Source organism: Pleurodeles waltl, chromosome 6 (assembly GCF_031143425.1).
Source record: "Pleurodeles waltl isolate 20211129_DDA chromosome 6, aPleWal1.hap1.20221129, whole genome shotgun sequence".
Taxonomy (NCBI): domain Eukaryota; kingdom Metazoa; phylum Chordata; class Amphibia; order Caudata; family Salamandridae; genus Pleurodeles; species Pleurodeles waltl.
Genome location: NC_090445.1, coordinates 465,420,774 through 465,440,585, shown reverse-complemented (window position 1 = coordinate 465,440,585; position 19,812 = coordinate 465,420,774). Strand labels below are relative to the sequence as shown.

The 19,812-nt window shown below is 41.0% G+C and overlaps 1 protein-coding gene across 2 annotated transcripts in view; it reads right to left on the bottom strand.

The window, feature by feature from the left end:
• Nucleotides 1-3,076: 3,076 nt before the first annotated feature.
• Nucleotides 3,077-19,812, bottom strand: part of C4BPB (complement component 4 binding protein beta) — a 146,625-nt gene continuing 129,889 nt past the window's right edge. For both annotated transcript variants that reach the window (XM_069242410.1, XM_069242411.1), the window contains exon 6: nt 3,077-3,205. In XM_069242410.1, the coding sequence (XP_069098511.1) occupies nt 3,086-3,205 (120 nt within the window). In that variant the 3' untranslated portion in view covers nt 3,077-3,085. The remainder of the gene's footprint in view (nt 3,206-19,812) is intronic.

Sequence of the window (19,812 nt, the reverse complement as noted above, 5' to 3'; positions counted from 1 at the left end):
ATGTTGCGCGCTCCATTGAAGTGCTCCGGGCTTCTAATTGCTGGTAAAAGTCCAGAGCTCCAACATTCCAATGTTTATCTCACAGCAACAGCTGTGAACAAAGGCCTCACGGAGTCTGAGGGGATTTCAATCCCCTCAGGCTCCGTGAGGCCTTTGTTTTGTTTATTAGAAGATTCTGCCCTCTAGTGTCAATGTTCTAATAGCCTTATAGCCATCTGTAGCTGGGTTATACCAGCCATTAAAGGCCCTCACCTTCAGCTCAGGCCTTTAACGCTGGAGCGAGCCTTTAATAGCTGGCATAGCCAACTCCGGCAGGCTATAAGGCTATATTAGTCAGCTTGTGTCTTCGGCAACCCGAACATTTCGTTACGCTGGCAGTTTGCTCCAAAGGTAAAACTGTAAACTCTGGACACCAGAACTTAATCTTTTACAAATTAAGCAGTGACCTTTTCGAAATGTGGGTATTTACACTGCCACGTGGTTGCAGCATAACAGTTTTAGGGATGTCCATGTTAAGGTGCAGCTCTGGTCCTCATGCATGATGACATCGAAATATTACATATTTAAGCAACTTGACAGGTGCACTCCCATGACATGAGTATTTCCAAATAACCAAAGTTCTCCACTACTTCCCACCACGAATACAATAGGCTTCCAATATGTCTGAGGGTGCCACCAGTTCTGTCTCTGCTTGCCATTTTTTTTAACACAGAGGAGATTGATAAAAGAAGCAGTGAAAGACAACCGATTTCATTGTGATAAAACGGCCTATCCAAAGAACTCTTGAATAAGTATTGCCAGGACACTGAACCTTCATGGTTCAATCCCTTCATTGAAACAACCAACATGCTACTTAGTAATTAGAAGGGACTTGCAAGTGGCATGATAGGTCCACTGTGGCTCTAGTAATGGACAAGTAGTGAACTCTCTTTACCAAAGTCTGGACATGTCTTGTATCCAGGTATTTCCTGGCATGCCTTTGATTTCTTGACTGACACCCATCAAACACCTTTGCACTGCTGCTGCTCTGCCACTGAAAATGCCAAAATGGCAGTAATGCAAATGTTCATATAGTGCTTAGAACTTTGACATTAAAGATGATATCTAGAATTACTGACCTACTCAGCGGTCAGTAATGTTACAATATTAAGTGCACAGTGGGACAATTTAGTGGGAGATCTATAGGTGGTGTATTCTACATAATGCATACAAATCATTTGATGACACTTTCATGTTATCATTAGTATTGATGCCTGTAGTGTCCAGCACTTGATAAATTTAACCTACAATCATACTGGTAGGTTGTAAGAGAAGGTATTTGTAGGTTCTCTAATCTAACTTGCAGGTAAATATCCTTTTGATCACAAATGGTTCTCATTTAATATACAACAGATTCTGGTGATGAAGATAACAAATGTGCAGATATTCTGCTGCCCCCCAATTGGATCCATCAAAAATACATTTGGGATCAAGTTCAATAATCAGTACTGAGAATTTCAAATAAAAATGACATACACCGGGTATCTTTTAAAAAAAATCTATATAAGGCATTAATAGGAAAAATACATGAAATATGACAATCAATAAGTTTAACAGCAAAGCTTACAATTCATAAGTACAAAGAACTCAGTAAAGTTTGATATGAATCGGGCATAGATTTGCCTCCTAAAGGTGGGAAATAAAGGGTTCCAGGGAAATTAAATGCACATCCTTTTATAGGACTTTAAACAAAGACTTTCATACCTCTCTTACACAAGTACATGGTCCACATGATATGCACCAATGAGGAACAAGAAAGAGGAAACATTTTACTAAAGAATACATTCAGAATTTCCCTCATAGTGGTATTACATTGGATTTAGTCATTCTCATAGTTTATTGAAGCATACTGGTTGATACACTGTATGCCAATAGCTTGGGACAGTTTGCAAATCCTTGGTTTTGCACGGTGCTGAGAGGGCGCTGCCAACGGTTTTTTTTAATTAGAGCAAACACACACTTCATTATTTAGAACAAGAAACAGTAATACTAGTCTTCACATGGTATGACAGTGATTCAAACTGGAGGACAGTGTAAACACAAGTTATGTTAGTGTAAGCCCAGTTTCTAAAGCATTTAAAGTGAGAAAAAGAAAACAGTTTTCACAGTCCCCAAACCTCTGTGCACCTTGGAACACAACTCCATCCAAAGGAGAACAAGAATACCAAAACCAGACTAAGAACGGAAAAAAGATTACAAGAGGCAAGAAAAGGCAACCAACCTTTTTGGCTCTATTTAAGTAGCATTGTATCTCTATGGTTGGTTTCTTCAGTAATGATGTTTCATGCATCTAAGTTGGTATGCCACATATCCATGAATTGGTTGGTTTGCAGAAAAATGCAGCAGACGCTCCAAAAATATCACCATGTCTTTCCATTAACTGATTTGCTTAATCATGTTTTGAAAAGACAGCCCTGCCCCATTTTAACTGATGGAGGGGACACACCCCTTACCTTTTGCCCCGTATGAACAGTCTCTGTCAGAATGAGCAAAGGTCAGCCTGACAGACTTTATTTTCAGGTCAGGGAGCCAGGAGCTAGGCATGCGCTAAATGTGCGAAATGCTAAATGCTAAGCGCTTAGCTGCCCGAGCTATAGTCTGCCAAGCTGAAGATGTCACAGCTCCTAGTGGCGTGACCTCTTCAGCCTAGCAAAGCACCTCGAGTCTCTCCCCTTCATGATGAGGGGAAGAGTCACTGACTGCCTCAGACCTGGTACATCAGTTTTAAGCCCAGGGCCCAAGTGTCAATTACTGAGACCTCGTCACAGTGTCGGGTGGGGTTAGCAACTTTCACTGACCTCATTCCACTCTGTGATGAGGTGGTGACTGCTGGATGTGTACGTGTGTGTGTGTGTGTGTGTGTGTGAATGTGAATGCATGGGTGTAAGTATGCGTGGGTGTGCATCCCGTCCATCCCCTCCTTGCTAAAATTACCTGCTGCCACAGGGAAAAGAGAAACTATCAGATCGGAACATATAATGCACACATGATAGTGAGAATAGGCCATTCAAATGAGGTCATTTTTGACGCCACACACTTAACATACTTAAACAGCTTTAATCATACGCTCCAGTTCTGCTTTTTTCACTTCTAGGCACAACTTTTCTTGCTCCAGCGCGGGTTTCCAGTCTTCCAGCTCTACCCCGCAATAGGTAAACTCCTTTTTCTGTAGGAGAAAGATGAAGATGAAAATGAAAGGGAAAATTGAATATTCTGCTACTTTTGTTTGCCTATGTGTACTATACAAACACATAATTTGTTCGATCTCTTTAGATTAAGAACTACCTTGTTACTTTCTACAGTGCCATGGTACCATCTTATTACTGCAATCTAATGTGTGTACTTGGAGACAACATCCGTTTGTAGCGGGTACAGGGTGGAATTGGTGTTAACAATAAATTAAAATATACCAGAAAAAACGCGAGGTGCCTACCATAAGTCGGGTCTTTAGCCTTATTGCAAGGGTGAGAGGTGTGACCTACAACTTATGGTAAATCCACACCAGTCTGAGTCGCCTGCCTATCAATGTCAGCAGACCCGTAGGCAGCAGTGCCCCCATTGGTATAGATGCTTTCTGATGAAATCAGATCCATCCTGGGACTCCCATCTACCTTAAAGCAGAGGCCAGAGAAGCCCTCTGCCAACATACTGACAGGCTCTCACTCACATCCGACTGGCCACCTCGCCGGGTCTTAGCAGAAGATTGTAGCCCCAGGTGTTGACATTATCTCCCAGCGCTCAGACCTTCTCCCGACTCGTCCTGATGGAGCAGCATTAATTTGTGTGAACTTTCTGTGCTAGACTTTCACCGCCCGGTGAAGGCTGTCTGGGACTCGCAGCGGCACCATCCTGGGGCGGGAGGGGGCATGATATTTCCTGGCCCTAGGCACCGTTGTTTCAAGTGCTGCGCTGAGTTGGCAGACACAAAGGCAGGCAGCAGCCATTTTCTCAGTCTGGCATGCCATGTTTCCCCTGACCCCCACAAAAAGAATAGCTAATCAGAGTAAACTTCTGCAACATTAGGGACCCTTGGTTCCTAATAAATGACCCTGCTAGATGAAGTATACAGCAGCGCACATTTTGATGGAAAGAGAAACTGGGAACAATGGCAATTTCTGAAAGATGCATAATTCCATCTCCTCGTTCACAAAGTACTCATCTTTAGTGAAAGATTGAGTATCTCAGCTATTGGACTTTTCTTCACTTAGGTTATAATGTTGTTTCTATGATTGTTTATATTTATGTGAGATCATACGGACTAATTTGAAAACTATGTGCATTTCTGTATTTTTCTATAATCGACCCTTATTATTTGACTTTTTAAACAGTAATCTTTTTTTGGTATTATGAAAACAATACATAACATCAATATGACATTTAGCATAATTTCATTTGTCACAGCGTTGACTAGAGAACATATACACCTGTTTGTTACTAAATCGGAAATAAAGACGTTAAAACAGGATCCCAAGCCAGACCCCACTTCTCCCATTCCAATTGTCCAAATACTTGTACAAACCGCTATACTTGTACATTCATACATTCATGCATATATATTCAGACAGGTGCATAACCTGAACCCTAATACTCGACGAATACCATAAAATGATAAAACATGAATAGATCACCTGGTAACCTATGCCATCCTCCTCTCTGGTACCTATTCAATAGTGGTATTTTTTTGTTATTTTTATTCTCAACTATGTACTCCGTGATAGGGTTAGCCATTTCCCCAAATTAAGTCTTCTTTGTTCATCCATGAACGCTGCAGTCTGATAAAAAAGTTAAAGAGGAAGCCATTTTTCTATTCTTCCTAATGCACAATAACAGTTTACAGCACTATGGGGCCCAGTCCTGCTCTGTTCACAGCAATGGGTATACACCTAATGCGACCAGGGTGAGCTATGTTATTACGAGGATCTAAGGAGAGCTTCCAAAGTGATCTCAAAATAGGGCATTTGATCATATACTTCATCAATAACACGTTCACAGGTCACAACCCTAGCCATTTTAGCCAGCCACTCCCCATGTGCCGGTACCATGGGTCATCTCCAATAGTTTAGGATGCATGTTTTTGCAATGGCCAGTGAAGCAGCCAACCACATACACCTGTAGTTGGCTAGAAGCACAGTGTCCGTTATATCATAAAAAACGGACTGATGGGGGTAATCATAACATCCTCAACTGACCATATATACATCCACTATGATTTAAATTTGATACACTTCCATGGTATGTGGATCAGATCACAGTTAGATTAAGTACATCGCCAACAACCTGAAAGGTAGGAGGCCTCGCCTGTGTAGTTAAAGTGGGGTCCAGTACCATTTAATAAAGGCTTTAAAGTATGAGAGTTTTAGACCAAGGCCCATGAAGTGGGTAACCACAGCTGTTCTGAAGTTCGAAGTCTAACGTCCCGGTCCTTTGTGGCTGCCACTGGCCCGTCCTCAGATGTTTCCAGCTTTCTCTTTACACCTGCCATTTCCTCTAAATTCTCACACCATTCGAAGGATATGATGTGAAAATCAACTCGTGTCAGGAGTAATTATCTGGGAATAATTTTTAGCATACCCATTACATTATTCAATCTTCGGGCAGCTACCATTTTGATTGCCTGTACCCTCCATGATGACAGATGGAGTTGGGCAATCTTTCAAAGGCTGAGCTTGTCTTGATTCTTAGCTTGATTATTAGTTGAATTAACTATCCTCTGCCTTTGCATCGAGGGCATGATTGAGTTATATTCCTAGATGAGACAAGCCTTTCTGGATCCATCTGATTGGAAATTCGGTGACTAAGATTCCTGAAGTGTATTTAGACATGGGCTTTGCTTCACATTTCCTCCAGTTAATCGAAATTCAGAGAATAAATTGATCAATGATGTCAGTGCAGTTTTTTGACCCCATAAGAGATGGGTGCATATTCATAATGATTCCTGGATCATTGTCCTGGTAAAACTCCCATTTGAGAATAGTGGGTCAAACAATAGATGACCCTGCCGAGCATGGTGGCCACGTTTTTGATATTGATATTAATTAGCAAGATGGGCCTATAGCTTCCACAGTCCAGGAAGTCTTTAACCACTCTTGAAATGAAAATGTGTAATATTTGCCACATTAGATATGAGCCCTATGGAGTCAGTAGAGTCTCCGCCTTAAAGTCTTTGTATAGCAGAGGAGCTAACTGAGTCCTAGAGGTTTTATAAAGTTTCCCAAGGAAGCTGTCTTCTCTCTGTAAGTTACAAGTGGGTTGTCCAGGGACTGCCTCAGTGTTTAGAAATGCCTTTTCCCAGTTATTTGCCATCCTGTATATATATATATATATATACAGATAGATAGCTATGCAGCAAAGGCCTCTGAGATGTCCTTTAGATGGGATAATAATTCACCCTGGGTGTTTCGGATCACAGGAATAGCAAATTGGGCTTCTCATCTACATATTTGGAATACTAGCATCCTGTCTGCTTTTTTACCTATTTCACAATGTCTGCACTTGAGCCTTATCAATGTAGTCTCATCTGCATTAGTATATAATGTATTAAGGGTGAATGTTTCTGCCTCTAAGTGACATCTTAGCTGTGGGATGGGATTGGTTTGATAGTCTAGTGTTAGAAAAGCTATATTAGGCTCCAGGCTCCGCCCGTCCTCATTGGCCTTTCTTCAGGTCAGGGCTGAAACTCACATTGCTTGGCCTTTCCATGTCTCTTTGACCACTGGCCAGATTGTTGGAGCTTAACAGACACAGTATTAATTTTCTGTATAACCTCACATGCAAATTTAAAAGGTATTTTCCTTCTGGCAATCTATACTAGGATGATTGTACACACCAGAATTTTGTGGTGGCGTACTAAAGCCAAATTCGATATCTAGCAGAATTAAGGACTGGTCAGATATGCCACACTATAGGTTATCCACATGGCTTGTCAATTGTAGTATAGGAGCCTGCATTAGAAAACAATTAATACAGGATGATGTATCATGGACCTGTGACCATAGATAAATCCCATTTTTAAAGGCTTTCAGATTCAAGACACATCAAGGAGGTTATGGTCCATTAGAATATTCCTTAGTACAGCTCCATAGGGCATGTCACTTTGGCCTTTAGCCACAGTTATATCCAAAATAGGATTGATAGCTGGATTCCAGTCTCCTCCAATTACAGTACGGGTTTTGATGAATTAAAATATGAGTCTAAAGATCTGAGCCAAATATTTCTATCTACTAGAGTTGGGGGCATATATAAACCCCAGAATCGTTAGGCTCATTGTGTTAAGATTTACAGAAGTATGTCCAATCTCAAGATCTTCCAAAGTGGGGGCAGGGTTTTCAGAATTTTATGGTGATTGAACATTTTCTAAAGGCGTTAGCATTTGCTGTTGAGTTGGTACTATCTGTTTTTGTGCAATTGTTGCCAATTATCCAGCCAATGCATTAGTTTCTCAGTTTATATGGCTCCCTTGCCAGGAAATGTGTCTCCTGTATTAAGGGGGTGCCCACTTTTTCGCTATTGAGATACTCTATTTTTTTACTTTTCACATCTTTGAAGACACTATTAACTTTCATAGAGTGTATGAACATGAGTTTCTTTGTCCGTGACTCATTATTATGTATGCGGTCAATAGACTGTTGATGTGTCCTGCATATAAAATAAGAGCAGCTTAAGAGGAGAACTGAAGGGTCAAATACCTTGGGAGTATTGAGATGAGGCAGAGATATACCCTACCAGGATCAGCTTTATTGTGGGTTTGACTAGAACAGCTATTGGTTAGGAAAGACAGGAAGGGCCTTCTTTACATACTAAAAATGCAAGATTATGGATTCAACGTGTTGTGGTTCTTCCTACAGAACCTATAAACTATGAGAACTTTATAGTATGAGCCTTATTCCCAATCGAGCTGTTGAGGGGCACGGAGGGGGTTGGGGGAGTGCAACCATTGCACAGAGCAAACATAGCATGGAAATATGTGGTGGTAATATGAGAAAACATTCTCACAGTGTGGGAAGGTAATAATCAGTGGGTTCATTCTGTCTTCTGTGTGTGCCTGCATCTTTATTCTAAAGATGATTTAAGGTACAGGGTAATGGTATGTACTGTGACACTTCATCGACTGTAGGATATAGTACTGGAAATATATTCAAGTCATATGGTGTAATATTGAATACATTGATTACATCTCATGTGACAAATCAGGTTCCTGTGCAACAAAACCAGGGACATGAGGACAGCTTAATCTTATTCTATAAAAGATATCAGTTGTCCATGGTGATGTCTCCACATGCTGTGATCAGTTCAAAGCAGTGTGGTCTTTGAGGGGGACAGGCATTTGTTCCTAGGGGAATTAGGGAGGCAACTATTCTGTTCAGGTCTTCTTTGTTTGACTGTCTGTGTGGCAAGCAATGGTCTGGGACTAATGTGTTGTGGTTTGTAGCAAGCTGTTTAGTGTTGATGGTCTTATTTGTTTTATACTCGTCTCTATTGTTACTAAAGGGGTCTTATCAAAATTGATACATGGTTGCCTAAAAAGATGACAAAGTCATCAGGCTAGAAAAAGGAAAAGTAGTTCCACCAATAGTGACAGTCATAAAAGCGGAGACAAATGTCAAATGTTAAGCTTTCTCGATTGTCTGGGTCTCAGGCCTAGCACCTTCTGCCTTTTAAATAGTTTTATCATGGAGTAGTCTGTGATTACCCGTATGGCTTGGCTTTCAGATACAAAGGGAACTTTTTATTTTCTTGGAAGCTTGAATGATGATCGGAGTATGCCGGTGGCTCAATAGACAGGGTATTAAAGATCTAGGATTGTCTGATGTCTGGGCAGTGCAAGTTTGCCCATTAAAATGTAATTGATTCAGGAAACTGTTTTTCCAGTATGCATGAAAGGACATCTTCCAAAAAGGAACCAAGTCCCCGTTTCAAGCTGCTCCAATATTCCATAAATTCTGATGTTATCTTTTAGTGTGCAGTCTTCCACAGCTTTAATCTTTCCTCTTAAGTGCCAGAGTTTTCATCTTCATTATGGCTGTGTACCAAAGCAAGGAGAAGTCTTTGCAGCCCAGCCGGGGTCAACTCCTCCCTTGAAATGCAAGCAGAAGGGTGGAAAGAAAGATATAAAAAATGACTTGAGTGATGAAGGTGACATGATGGACAGAAGCCACAGGCAAAACATAAATGTGTCTCATAATCATACACGGTCACCTGCTTTTTTAATAATCCCTAACTATGGAAATAAAAAAAACATGAAACAACTCACAGGATTCCTCTTGTTTCAAAGTGATTTAGGGAAAATCAACACATTTCCTAGGGAGAGACAGTTGCAGTGATGACCACACAACCAGATGTAACTCCTTCCACAAATCAGCAGTCAATGGCAGTTCCAGTTATCGATTTGGACATCCATATTATAGCCTTTACTTTCTTGGTGATGGGTGATATTCTAGCTCATATGTAGAAGTATGTGGGTCAGGTGGTCAATGATTTACTTTAAGGAATTCCTCCTTGTGTTCCTCTTGCTCCACGTTAAGACAGAGAGTGCAACAGGAGCCTCGCATCGGAAGACCCCTCTTTCAGGATCCTCACATCTTGGGTTCTCTCTCTGCACAGCCCGGCGTGAGCCGGGCAATGTGTATATCATTCTGGGGAAAGTAGAAATATCACTCTGGCCCACAAATGCCAGTACTGGCGATACCTGTTACTTATCACTCTCTGACAAATGTAACAATTACAATATTCAAAGTCACCGAAATCTATTAGAATGGCCTTGGTTTACTCGTATTATTTCTTTTTAAAATATACATTGAATTATTAAACGCCAAGCGAATGTTCCCTTTTTAAAAATAGATGGTCAGCATCACCATATGGTGGAATGTCATAAAAATGTTCCTGTGTTAAAAAGTGTTGGTTTCGAGCCATGGCAATCACTAGCACAAATTAAGCACTGCAATGCCAAATGCTAGGCTGAATCCATTGTGACCTTCGGCATCTACAAAATGCTTTAAGTCAGGAATTTCAGATTCCAATGTCAGTAGTCTATATTCCAAGATCGATACATTGTTGGGAATCTGTTTTTAACACATTGACCTTTTAATTAGATGGGCGTTCTTTACTTCATGCTTTTTCTTCTAGATCATGTCCTGTTGCAGCACAATTTGTGGGAGTCCATTTTTGTGTCCATAGCAAATGTTCTTGCCTGGTTGCATGCTTACTGACATATGTAATTCCCATGTTTCTGCCTGATTTCCACTTTCTTGTTTCTTGCCTTGTTGTTTAGCCTGGGCAGTAGGGTTTTTTCTGGACTCCAGTGTTTGTCCTCCCTGCTGAAAATTATTTCAGAAGTAGTCTCAGGGTACCAGTCTAATCCTCAAATCTGGTGTTATGGCTGGAGGTAAAGGGCCATATTTACACATAAAGAAGGTCCTCTAACCATCACCACAAATATTTGTTCTTGACAATTTGTGACAGTACCTGAAATCTGTAGATGGACCAAGTGCAGGACCTTCTAAATTCAGTTAATAATTTGACTCTGTGAGTCAAACATAATAAGGCTAAAACTCTTCCAAAACGTTTATTAAAAAGGTCCAGCTGCTTTCCTGTCCTCCTTCTGCAAGCACTATGATCTTTGATCAAGTACTTTGTAGTAGGTTAGTAGAATGTTTTAAGATGAAAGTTCGTCATTAAGTATATGGGGTATTTGATACCTGTCAGAGCCCCCTAAAAAAATGGCACAATGCTTGGGGGCAATGTAATTCGGGAGATTAGCACGTTTTTATTCTTAATTCTAGATCGAGTGACTGAACTTATAAAATGCACTAAATCAGGAGCTCCATCTGACCCTTGTCCTCCAAAGATTCCACATGAGGTAGTAGAAATAGTAGCCATTCCGCTTACATCTATATTGAACTGTATTATTGAAGTGGGGATCTTTCTGACTGATTGGAACAAAGCCTCCATTCTCGCTTTGCTTAAAAAACTCAGTCTGAACCCAGGCGGGGAACAAAACTATTGTAATATCGTGTGTGTCCCTTTGCCAGCAAAGATATTTGAGAGACATTTGAATATTGCACTCCCAGAGTATCTAGATCAAAATGGAATTCTGGATGGATCCCAGTTTGGTTTTAGAAAGGGCCACATCACTGAGTCAGCATCAGTAGTGGCCACAGAGGAAATATGTCATATCATGGATAATGGAGTAAAGACTGCAGTGATGATTTTGGAACTATCTGCAGCCTTTGATATGGTGAGTCACGTGGTCCTGAAGGAACACTTTGTCGAAATCAGGATCAGTGGTTTGCCTACAATCTCCTCTGCTCATTCCTCACGGACAGGGAGCAATATGTCATGTTTGGGGAATTCACCTTTTGTTCTTTTTCTTTGCCCCATAGTGTCCCATAAGGGCCATCACTGGGCCACAAACTTTTTAATACTTATGCGGCTACCCTAGCAAGCTGATCAAATCATATGGCTTTTCAACCATTTTTTATGTTGATGACACACAGACTGTAGTATCTATTTAAAGTAATGTTGAAGAGTTGGCACATGTTTTAACAATTGTATGAGCCCAACAGTTAGCTGGATGAGCAGTCACTATTTAAAGCTGAATTCCGAGAAAACTGATGTGCTAATCTTTGAGATGGTTTCTAGACCTCTTTCTAGAATACTCTGGCACTGGGTCCTCTTCCTACACCTGTTTCTAAAGTAAGGACTTTGGAGGTAATTCTTGACTCACAACTCTCCTTAACAGACCAGATCAACAAGCTCACTTCATCTTGCTTTTTCTTGTTAAGAAGCCTCAAGAAAAGTTTACCTTTGACACTATTCCAGTTGCAGAAGATAGTCATAATCTCGTTAGTCTTGTCAAGACTTCACTATTGGTACGTTTTTTATCTGGGCATCCAACAAGGCCCCCTAAATAAATTGCAGAGGCTGCAAAATGCAACAGCAAGGTTTCTCAAGAACATAGTGAAATTCCACACAGTCTCTAAGGCATTGGAAGAGCATTGGCTCCCCGTAAGAAAGAGAGTGGCTTTTAAAGTGCTTTGCACAGTTCACAACACTCGCTACAACACTGGCTCAAAGTATCTTAAAGACAAAATTCTCCAGTATAAATAAATCATAGCCTGCACTCTGTAACAGCTAAAAAGGTAATTGTCCCTAAAATTAATAAAGTTTCATGGGGTGGGGGTCTTTGTCTACTCCTTGTGCCAACTGGGGAATTGGTTGCCCAGACACCTAAGAGGACAGCCAAATCTGAGTACTTTAAGGAAACATCTGAAAACCTGGCTCTACTCAAGCTCCCTGTAGTTCATTGCACCTGCATCTTTGTGGACTCCAGGACCAAGACGCCTTGAGGCATTCTCCCAAAGTCCAAAATTTAACTAGGGAAAATGGGTCTTTAAACCAGTCTCTGGTGTTTTGCAACAACGGACCTGGCATCATCCTATGACTGGCCTTTTCAAACTAAAATTTGATAGAAATCCTGAAAAATTTTAATAATTTTTGAATACTTGTCAAATCCCCATATCTACGCCAGTGACAGATCAAAGGTGCAGTCGTGAATAATATAACAGGAATTGCATTAGTGTGGGCCATGCCATTAGTTTCCCAAGCCAGTCCGCTCCTTGGCAATACTTTTTCTGCCTTTTTAACAGCATTAAAACAGATGTTTTATCAACAAGATTTCACATATTCAGCTCAGGAGGAGATTTTTTAACTGAATCATGGAACCATCACACTTAAATTTACAAGTTTAAGGCATTAGCCAGAGAAATCGACTGGCCTGATTCAGCCCTATTCATTTTGTTCCGCAAAAAAATGAAAGATGAATTAAAGGATGAACTCACCAGAGTCGCATGACTAGCATCTTTACAAGAGCTCATTCAATTGACAATCCAAATTGACAGTTCTATACAGGAGAGAAGGATGGAACTTCAGAAACAGTCACAGAGTAAGAATTTCCATAAACTACTGTTCAAGGCCACACTCAAATATCCAGAGAATGAGGAAAAACCAATTAAAGTTGGCTTCATGAGAGGACACTTGAATGAAGACGAAAGATCAATACAACAAAAGATGGTCTTATTCTGTGGTTAGAAGGGGCATCTTTTGAAGTTTGTGATATGCGCTTCCGCTTCAACTCAAGAATTCAGAAAACTTAAAGGCCTGTCCCTAATTCAGGCAAAGGAGACAATTTCAAATAAAATGACCCTACTCCAGCCCTTATGGTCTTCTGGGTTTGTTCTGCTTCAAGTTGAACTTCAGGGCCAGTTTCATCCATACTTAGTGCCTCTTGTTGTAGGGCTACAAATATTTCATGAATATGCAATAGGCAAGGGAACACTAGATGCCCGTTAAGACAAAAAAAACCTCTGATAGCAGTTGATGGAGTGGCTGTGACTGTAGTAGCACCTGGAATATTTACTGAGGAAGCCAAAAGCCTATGACTTGAGAATTCAGTGCAATATGAAAATTGTATATTTCATCTTATATCTTCACCTCAATATCCTGTTATCCTTGGCATCATTTGGTTGGCTCATCATAATCCTCACAATGGTTGGTTTGCAAGAACTTTATTTTTAGGCTCAGAGTTCTGTGCCCCCCCATTGTTCTCCAAACCTATATGCATCTGTCAAGAATCCAAAAAATTTACAGATTCAACAGCTCAGGTTTCAGCTACACCTGAAGAGTTTGACGTTTTTCAAGAACCCAACTCAAAAGACCAACCTCATCACACGCCTTTAGATTGGACTATAGAATGTCCCCCCGAGGCCATAGTTCCTTGTGGATGGATTTTTTTTCTTTATCTCCTTTAGGAGACTAGCCCTAAGGAAATCTCTAGATGCCAACTTGGAGAATGGCTTGATTGTGCCATCTAAATCTCTTGCCGGGCTTCTTTAAATTTTATCTCCCAGAAGGGTACTTCTGAGTTCTGTGTATATATATATATATATGTGTGTATATATATATATATATATATATATATATATATATATATATATATATATATATGCGTAAATCAAGTGACTGTCGAAGATAGATTAAAACCCTTTGCCTCTAATTTCTGTTATTTTGAAGCCAATCAGCCGTTCAAGAAGCAAAAGTATTGCCAAGTTGGACCTAAGAAGGGCATCATACCATTTAATTTGAATTCAGGCTGGTGATGAATGGAAGGCAGTTTTCAGAACACATTTTGGGCATTACGAATATCATGTATTGCCCTTCGGCCTATGTAATGCCTGAACTTTATTCCAGTGGTTCATGTATACAAATGTTTTTGACTTTATCCTCCAAATTACGGTGATCTATCTTGATGATATACTTGTCTTTTCAAAGGATCCTGAGTAGCATCAGCTGCAAAAAGAAGTCCTTCAGTGAATAACACAGAACGGATTACTGGGTAAACCTGAAATGTGCCTCTTTGAAAGGAATTATGTTGAGAATGTGGGCTATGTCCTTTCATCAGAGACAATTGCCATGATCTTTTGAAAGATAAAGGTAATTTTGGGTGGGCTAGGTCCTTCTCTGATAAAAGAGACACAGACCTTTCTGGACCTGGCCAGTTACTACAAGAAGATTATCCAAAATGTTTTCCAGAATGTGTTCCCAATCACTGACCTCCTCAAGATGAACAAGGTTTTCAAGTGGAATTATGCCTGCTTAGCCTTTGAAAAACTGAAAGAAGAGTTCATACAGGTCCCTTGTCTTCAACAACCTGATGTCTTCAAACATTTCTTCTGATCGAGCAATGGGCATTATGTTGAACCAGATAGGTCTTAGTGAGTTGGAACATCCGATCACCTATTTCTCATGAAGGTTTACTTCAGATGAATTTACTACTCTGTCCTTGAAAAGGAACTACTCACAATCAAATCAGTATTACTGAAAGGAGACATTTCGGGTGAAGATCTACACATATAATTGAAATCTACAAGAGGTGCAATAAGCTGCGAGTCAAAAGAGTTGACAATTTGATTTCATTCTTACACACATAGCAGGAACAAATAACATAGTTGCTGACTCCTTATCCAGACAATACCCTAAACAAAAGAATTTCAACTCCACAGAAGAGCTCATTCCATCTCAAGTTTTCACCTCCACCTTGACCTCGTCCTTTTTGGAATTAGTTCATCAAGAATCTAAAAGGATTCACCTTTCTCACTTGATAACCGTTTTCCACAATCTCAAATAAAATCTGTTTAAGGATTGATCTTTTTTTTCATAGCAACACTTTTATTCCTTCAAAAAAGTTACAGAAGATGGTTCTCCACTGAAGATGTCTCCTTGAATTCTGGCCAGGATGGCAGAAAAGTCACAGAATAATGGATTACAAGGAAAGTCTGTTGGCAGTCACTACATCAAGATGTAGCAGACTATCAGTTCTTGCAAAGTTTGTGCCAAGAATAAAAGTAAGACACAAAAGAAAGCTGGCCTGTTAATGACACCTGAAATGCCTACTACACCCTGAAAGATAATTTCTACAGAATGTATTTTCAATTTGCCTCTGTTTGAAAAGTGTATCACAATTACGGTCTAGATGAATTCACATTCCATAGGACTGTCTTAGCTAAGATTCCAGCACCATTGGAAATGGCCAAGGTATTCTACTCTGACTTTTTTCGGCTCCATGGACTAACCTCAAAGATTATCTCCGATCGTGGTCCTCAGTATGTATTTACATTTTGGAAATCCTTGCGCAGAAAGTTTGCCAACCAAGGAGCACTAACTTCCGGATTCTATTCCCAAGGCTGAATCAAACTATAGAAGAATTTATAAGATGCTACATTTCAGCTTCACACGAATATTGAAAGGCATTTTTCCCTGCAAGAAAATTTGCCTATAATAATTCTATCCCTACTTCTATTGCTTTTTTTTAACCATTTCTTGCCTTGACTTGTTTACACCCTTGAAGTGTTCCAGACACCTTAGAAACTGAATATTCTGCACCTGAGTTTCAAGAAGCCTTAGAAAGGTTGAAACAAGCCAGTGAAACTTTCATTCAAAATAAATTTACAATCTTCTAAACTGAAGCACAGTATACAGCCCAGTTGAAATAGGCATGCAGCTCCTTACTGAAAAGAAGACAAGGTATGGTTGTGTACCAGTTTGCCTTAATTTTTAAATCTAAATTCTGTTCAAAGTTCTGTGGTTTGTGTGATATCCCCAAAATCATTATTCCTGTCACTGTAAGGCTGAAGCATCCTTCTTCCTTGAAGGTTCAACCTTCTTTTCATGTTTCCCATTTGAAGCCTTATTTACATTGCTCAGGTTCCCTGTCTAAAAAGACCAATACTAACAGATGGTTAAATAAAGTGTGACGCTTAGGAAATAGGTGCCTCACTTTTTTAAATGGAAAGCTTCAGTTCCTCATTGATTAGAACTTTCTGTTTGTGAACCAGCATAAATGATTCATACTCCTCTTTTGATCAAGCAATATTTTTCTACGTTCCCTCATCAACCTCAATGTAGCTCCTAAATGTAGGTGGAGTGTAAGGAGTTGCTTCCTACCTTCCTCCTGCTCTTGTATTCCTGATTTCCACTTTCTTGCTTCTTACCTTGTTGTTTGGCCTAGGCAGTAGGAGAATTTTCTTGGACTCCAATTGTTTCCCTCCCTACTATGAATTACTTCAGAAGTAATCTCAAAATACTAGTGTAATCCTGGAGTCTGGCGTTGCTGCTGGAGGTAAAAAAAACACATCTATGCTCAAAGAAGGTCCTCCAACCGTCGTCACAAAGAACTGCTTTTGGCATTTGCAGAAATATTAGCAACTTGTTAATGTAAGAATTACAATACAAATCAGATCAGGAAATTGTGTTACAGAAGCAGAGGAGAGGATGGATACACAGAGCACAACAGTTTAGAATGAACTGTAGCTGACTGATGTTACCATCCAAGGACTAAACACGCTAAACAAGTGAAGCGTGGAGCTAGAATACACTATTAGTCACAATGAATATCACTTGAGGGTAGAGGGTTTACCAATTATAGTATATTGGACTTATAGTGTTTTAGAGCCTGGAAAACATTCTGAACGTGCCATGTTGTGTGTTTATTTAGTAGACCATTCCATGCTGACCTGAACAACTGGAATATTCAAGCCTGTGAAGAGTAGATATGAGGCTATATTACCACAGATGGTGCTCAAGGGTTCAGTTAATCGACTCCTAGTATAAAATATGACTAGATGAGATATGAGATATAGGAGGGGGGGGGGTGAAGTGTGGGTACCCTGATTATTGCATGAACTAGATTTAGGTAACGATGTGCTGACAGAGTAGGTGATAGGGTCTACACATACTACAAAGTCTGCCTGTCTGTGGAATAGGCCTTGCTCTTGGGCTTGTGCATGAATTGAAAGGATGAGAAGAATCACACTGAAACTGCGCTTCACAAAAAGTGTAGGGTTTCATTAGTAGATTACACTCAATATATAAAACAATAGTTTTTGTGATTGCTTAAAAGAGTCTCATATTATATCACTGCAGGTTGCTTGGAGGCTGGCATTGGACAAACATAAAGTGGATATCCTGATGAAGGCTTTTTCTGTCAAAACGTGCATAGAATACATTCTACACCCACTGTACAAAAGCATATGGTCTACAGCCATTTAATGGAAATAGCTGTGAATTGAGAAAGAATATTGAATTAATTGTGTAGTTCAATTATGATGATGCGTGCTATGTGAGAAACATGTTTCACAATAGATGCATATGTTTTTTATGAGAATATAAGGATGTAATGAATGGGAGTGGCAGTTGGTAAGTAGGATGAATGATAGTGAGTGCACTGTAGAAGTTTTAGAGAGATATTTATGTCGTGATCTTCAGATTATTATTTTGTGTTATATATTTATATATAAATTGTAATATTATCTAAGGTAAATCGTGCAATATTTTGATAAATAGAATGAACTCGAAAAGGAATATTAAATAAACTGCATATGTAAAGAATGAGTGAGTCTTTCTGAGCATAAATAATTTTTCTGACTTTGATGCATGAGTATATCATGGGAAGTCAGGGATTTTTCTTTAGTCTAAGCAACAGGATGAAACTGTTGAAATAAATCACTTTTAAATACAAAGGCCCTCTTTACGAGTTTGGCGGCTTTTGGGCAAGACCACCATGCAAAATGTCACCACCATACCAGCAGTGGTGGCAGTAAAGCGACCGCCATATTAGGAGTCACAAAATACAAACCACCCAAATACAGACACAAAACCAACACCGCCTGGACAACCCACGGAGAAAGAGTGACTGATCAACTGCTGGCCCCACCACGCTGACATCATTCTGACCATAATATTATGAGGCAACCTCCAGCACAGCGGAAAATGCACGGTGGAAAACATTGGCGGTTTGCACCGCGGCAGAACAAAAAGGCACCTCATAAAGTAGCCAACACCACATTGGCCAGTTCAAATAACCCACACCTGATAACCATACACACACCACGCACACCTGAACACGCCACCATATAACACCCCCCACCAACAATCCCTTGCATCAGATCCAAGCAGCCACAGCCACACTCAAAACAAATCAAACCCCAAACACAGCAAACATCACAGAGCACACATTGCACAAATCAACACCACAGCCCACCAGCACAGACAGCCAAACACCCCCATATCACCACACACCCGCACTGCACCTGACATGCACAACATGTAACCACCCCACAACATGCCACACTAGAAGAACCCACGGTTCACCGGCAATGAGTTGCAGGTCATGGTGGACGAGATCATCAGAGTAGAGCCACAGCTCATGGGAGTCCAGGTACAGCAAACATCCATTGCCAAAAAGACGGAGTTGTGGCAGAGGACTGTCAACAGGTTCAACGCAGTTGTCACATACCCACACACAAGGGCAGACATTCGAAAGAGGTGGAACGACCTCAGGGGGGAGGTCTGATTTATGGCGTCCAGGTAAAGGATAGCCAGAAACAAGACTGGCAGTGGGCCCCCACCTCCTCCCCTTTCGCTGACATCCTGGGAGGAGAAGGTCCTGGACATCTTGCATCCTGAGGGCCTGACTGGCATCAGCGGAAGACGCGACTCTGGTAAGTCAGCAATACCCCCATATGCTCAGCATGGCTTCCCACCACTCCCCAATCCACTGCAACCCAAGACACTGTACCCATCCCAAACACCCCATGCCCATCCTCTTCATGTCACCCCACCCTACTCCCACCATCCCAACACACACAAACCTAATGCATGGATGTCAACCACATTGTGAAGAACCACAGCACCCACAATTCTAACCAAATCAATGTCTGCAGTGCAGCAGCTGTCATTGCCAGATCTGGGAAACCAGTTGAGCCACTGCATGCATCACAACAGGGAACATAACGCCTACAGTCACACAACTTACATCTACCGTATCCATCCACAGGTACCCCTGCCAGTGACACCCTGCAGAGAATGCCAGGCTCAGACAGCCCTCCCCAGGATGAAGGCCCCACTGGATGTCTGGATGGGGACGGCTAGCCTGGGCCATCTGGGGCCACTGGACAGTCCACCAACGCACACCCACCCTGGACACACTGGAAAACCCTACTCATGTGGAACAACACCACAGCCAGATCCTGAACCACAAACGTCAGCCCCAGGGACCCATCAATAAGAGGTGTGCCCCATAGTACAGAGGCCAGAGACAAGGGCACCCACCATAGACAATAAGGGCCCTGCTGCTACTGGGAGTGGGCACACTGTGCCAGGGGCACAGGCACAAGGAGCCAGGGGCAGTGATGGGAACCGTGAGCCAAGGGTTAGGACAGC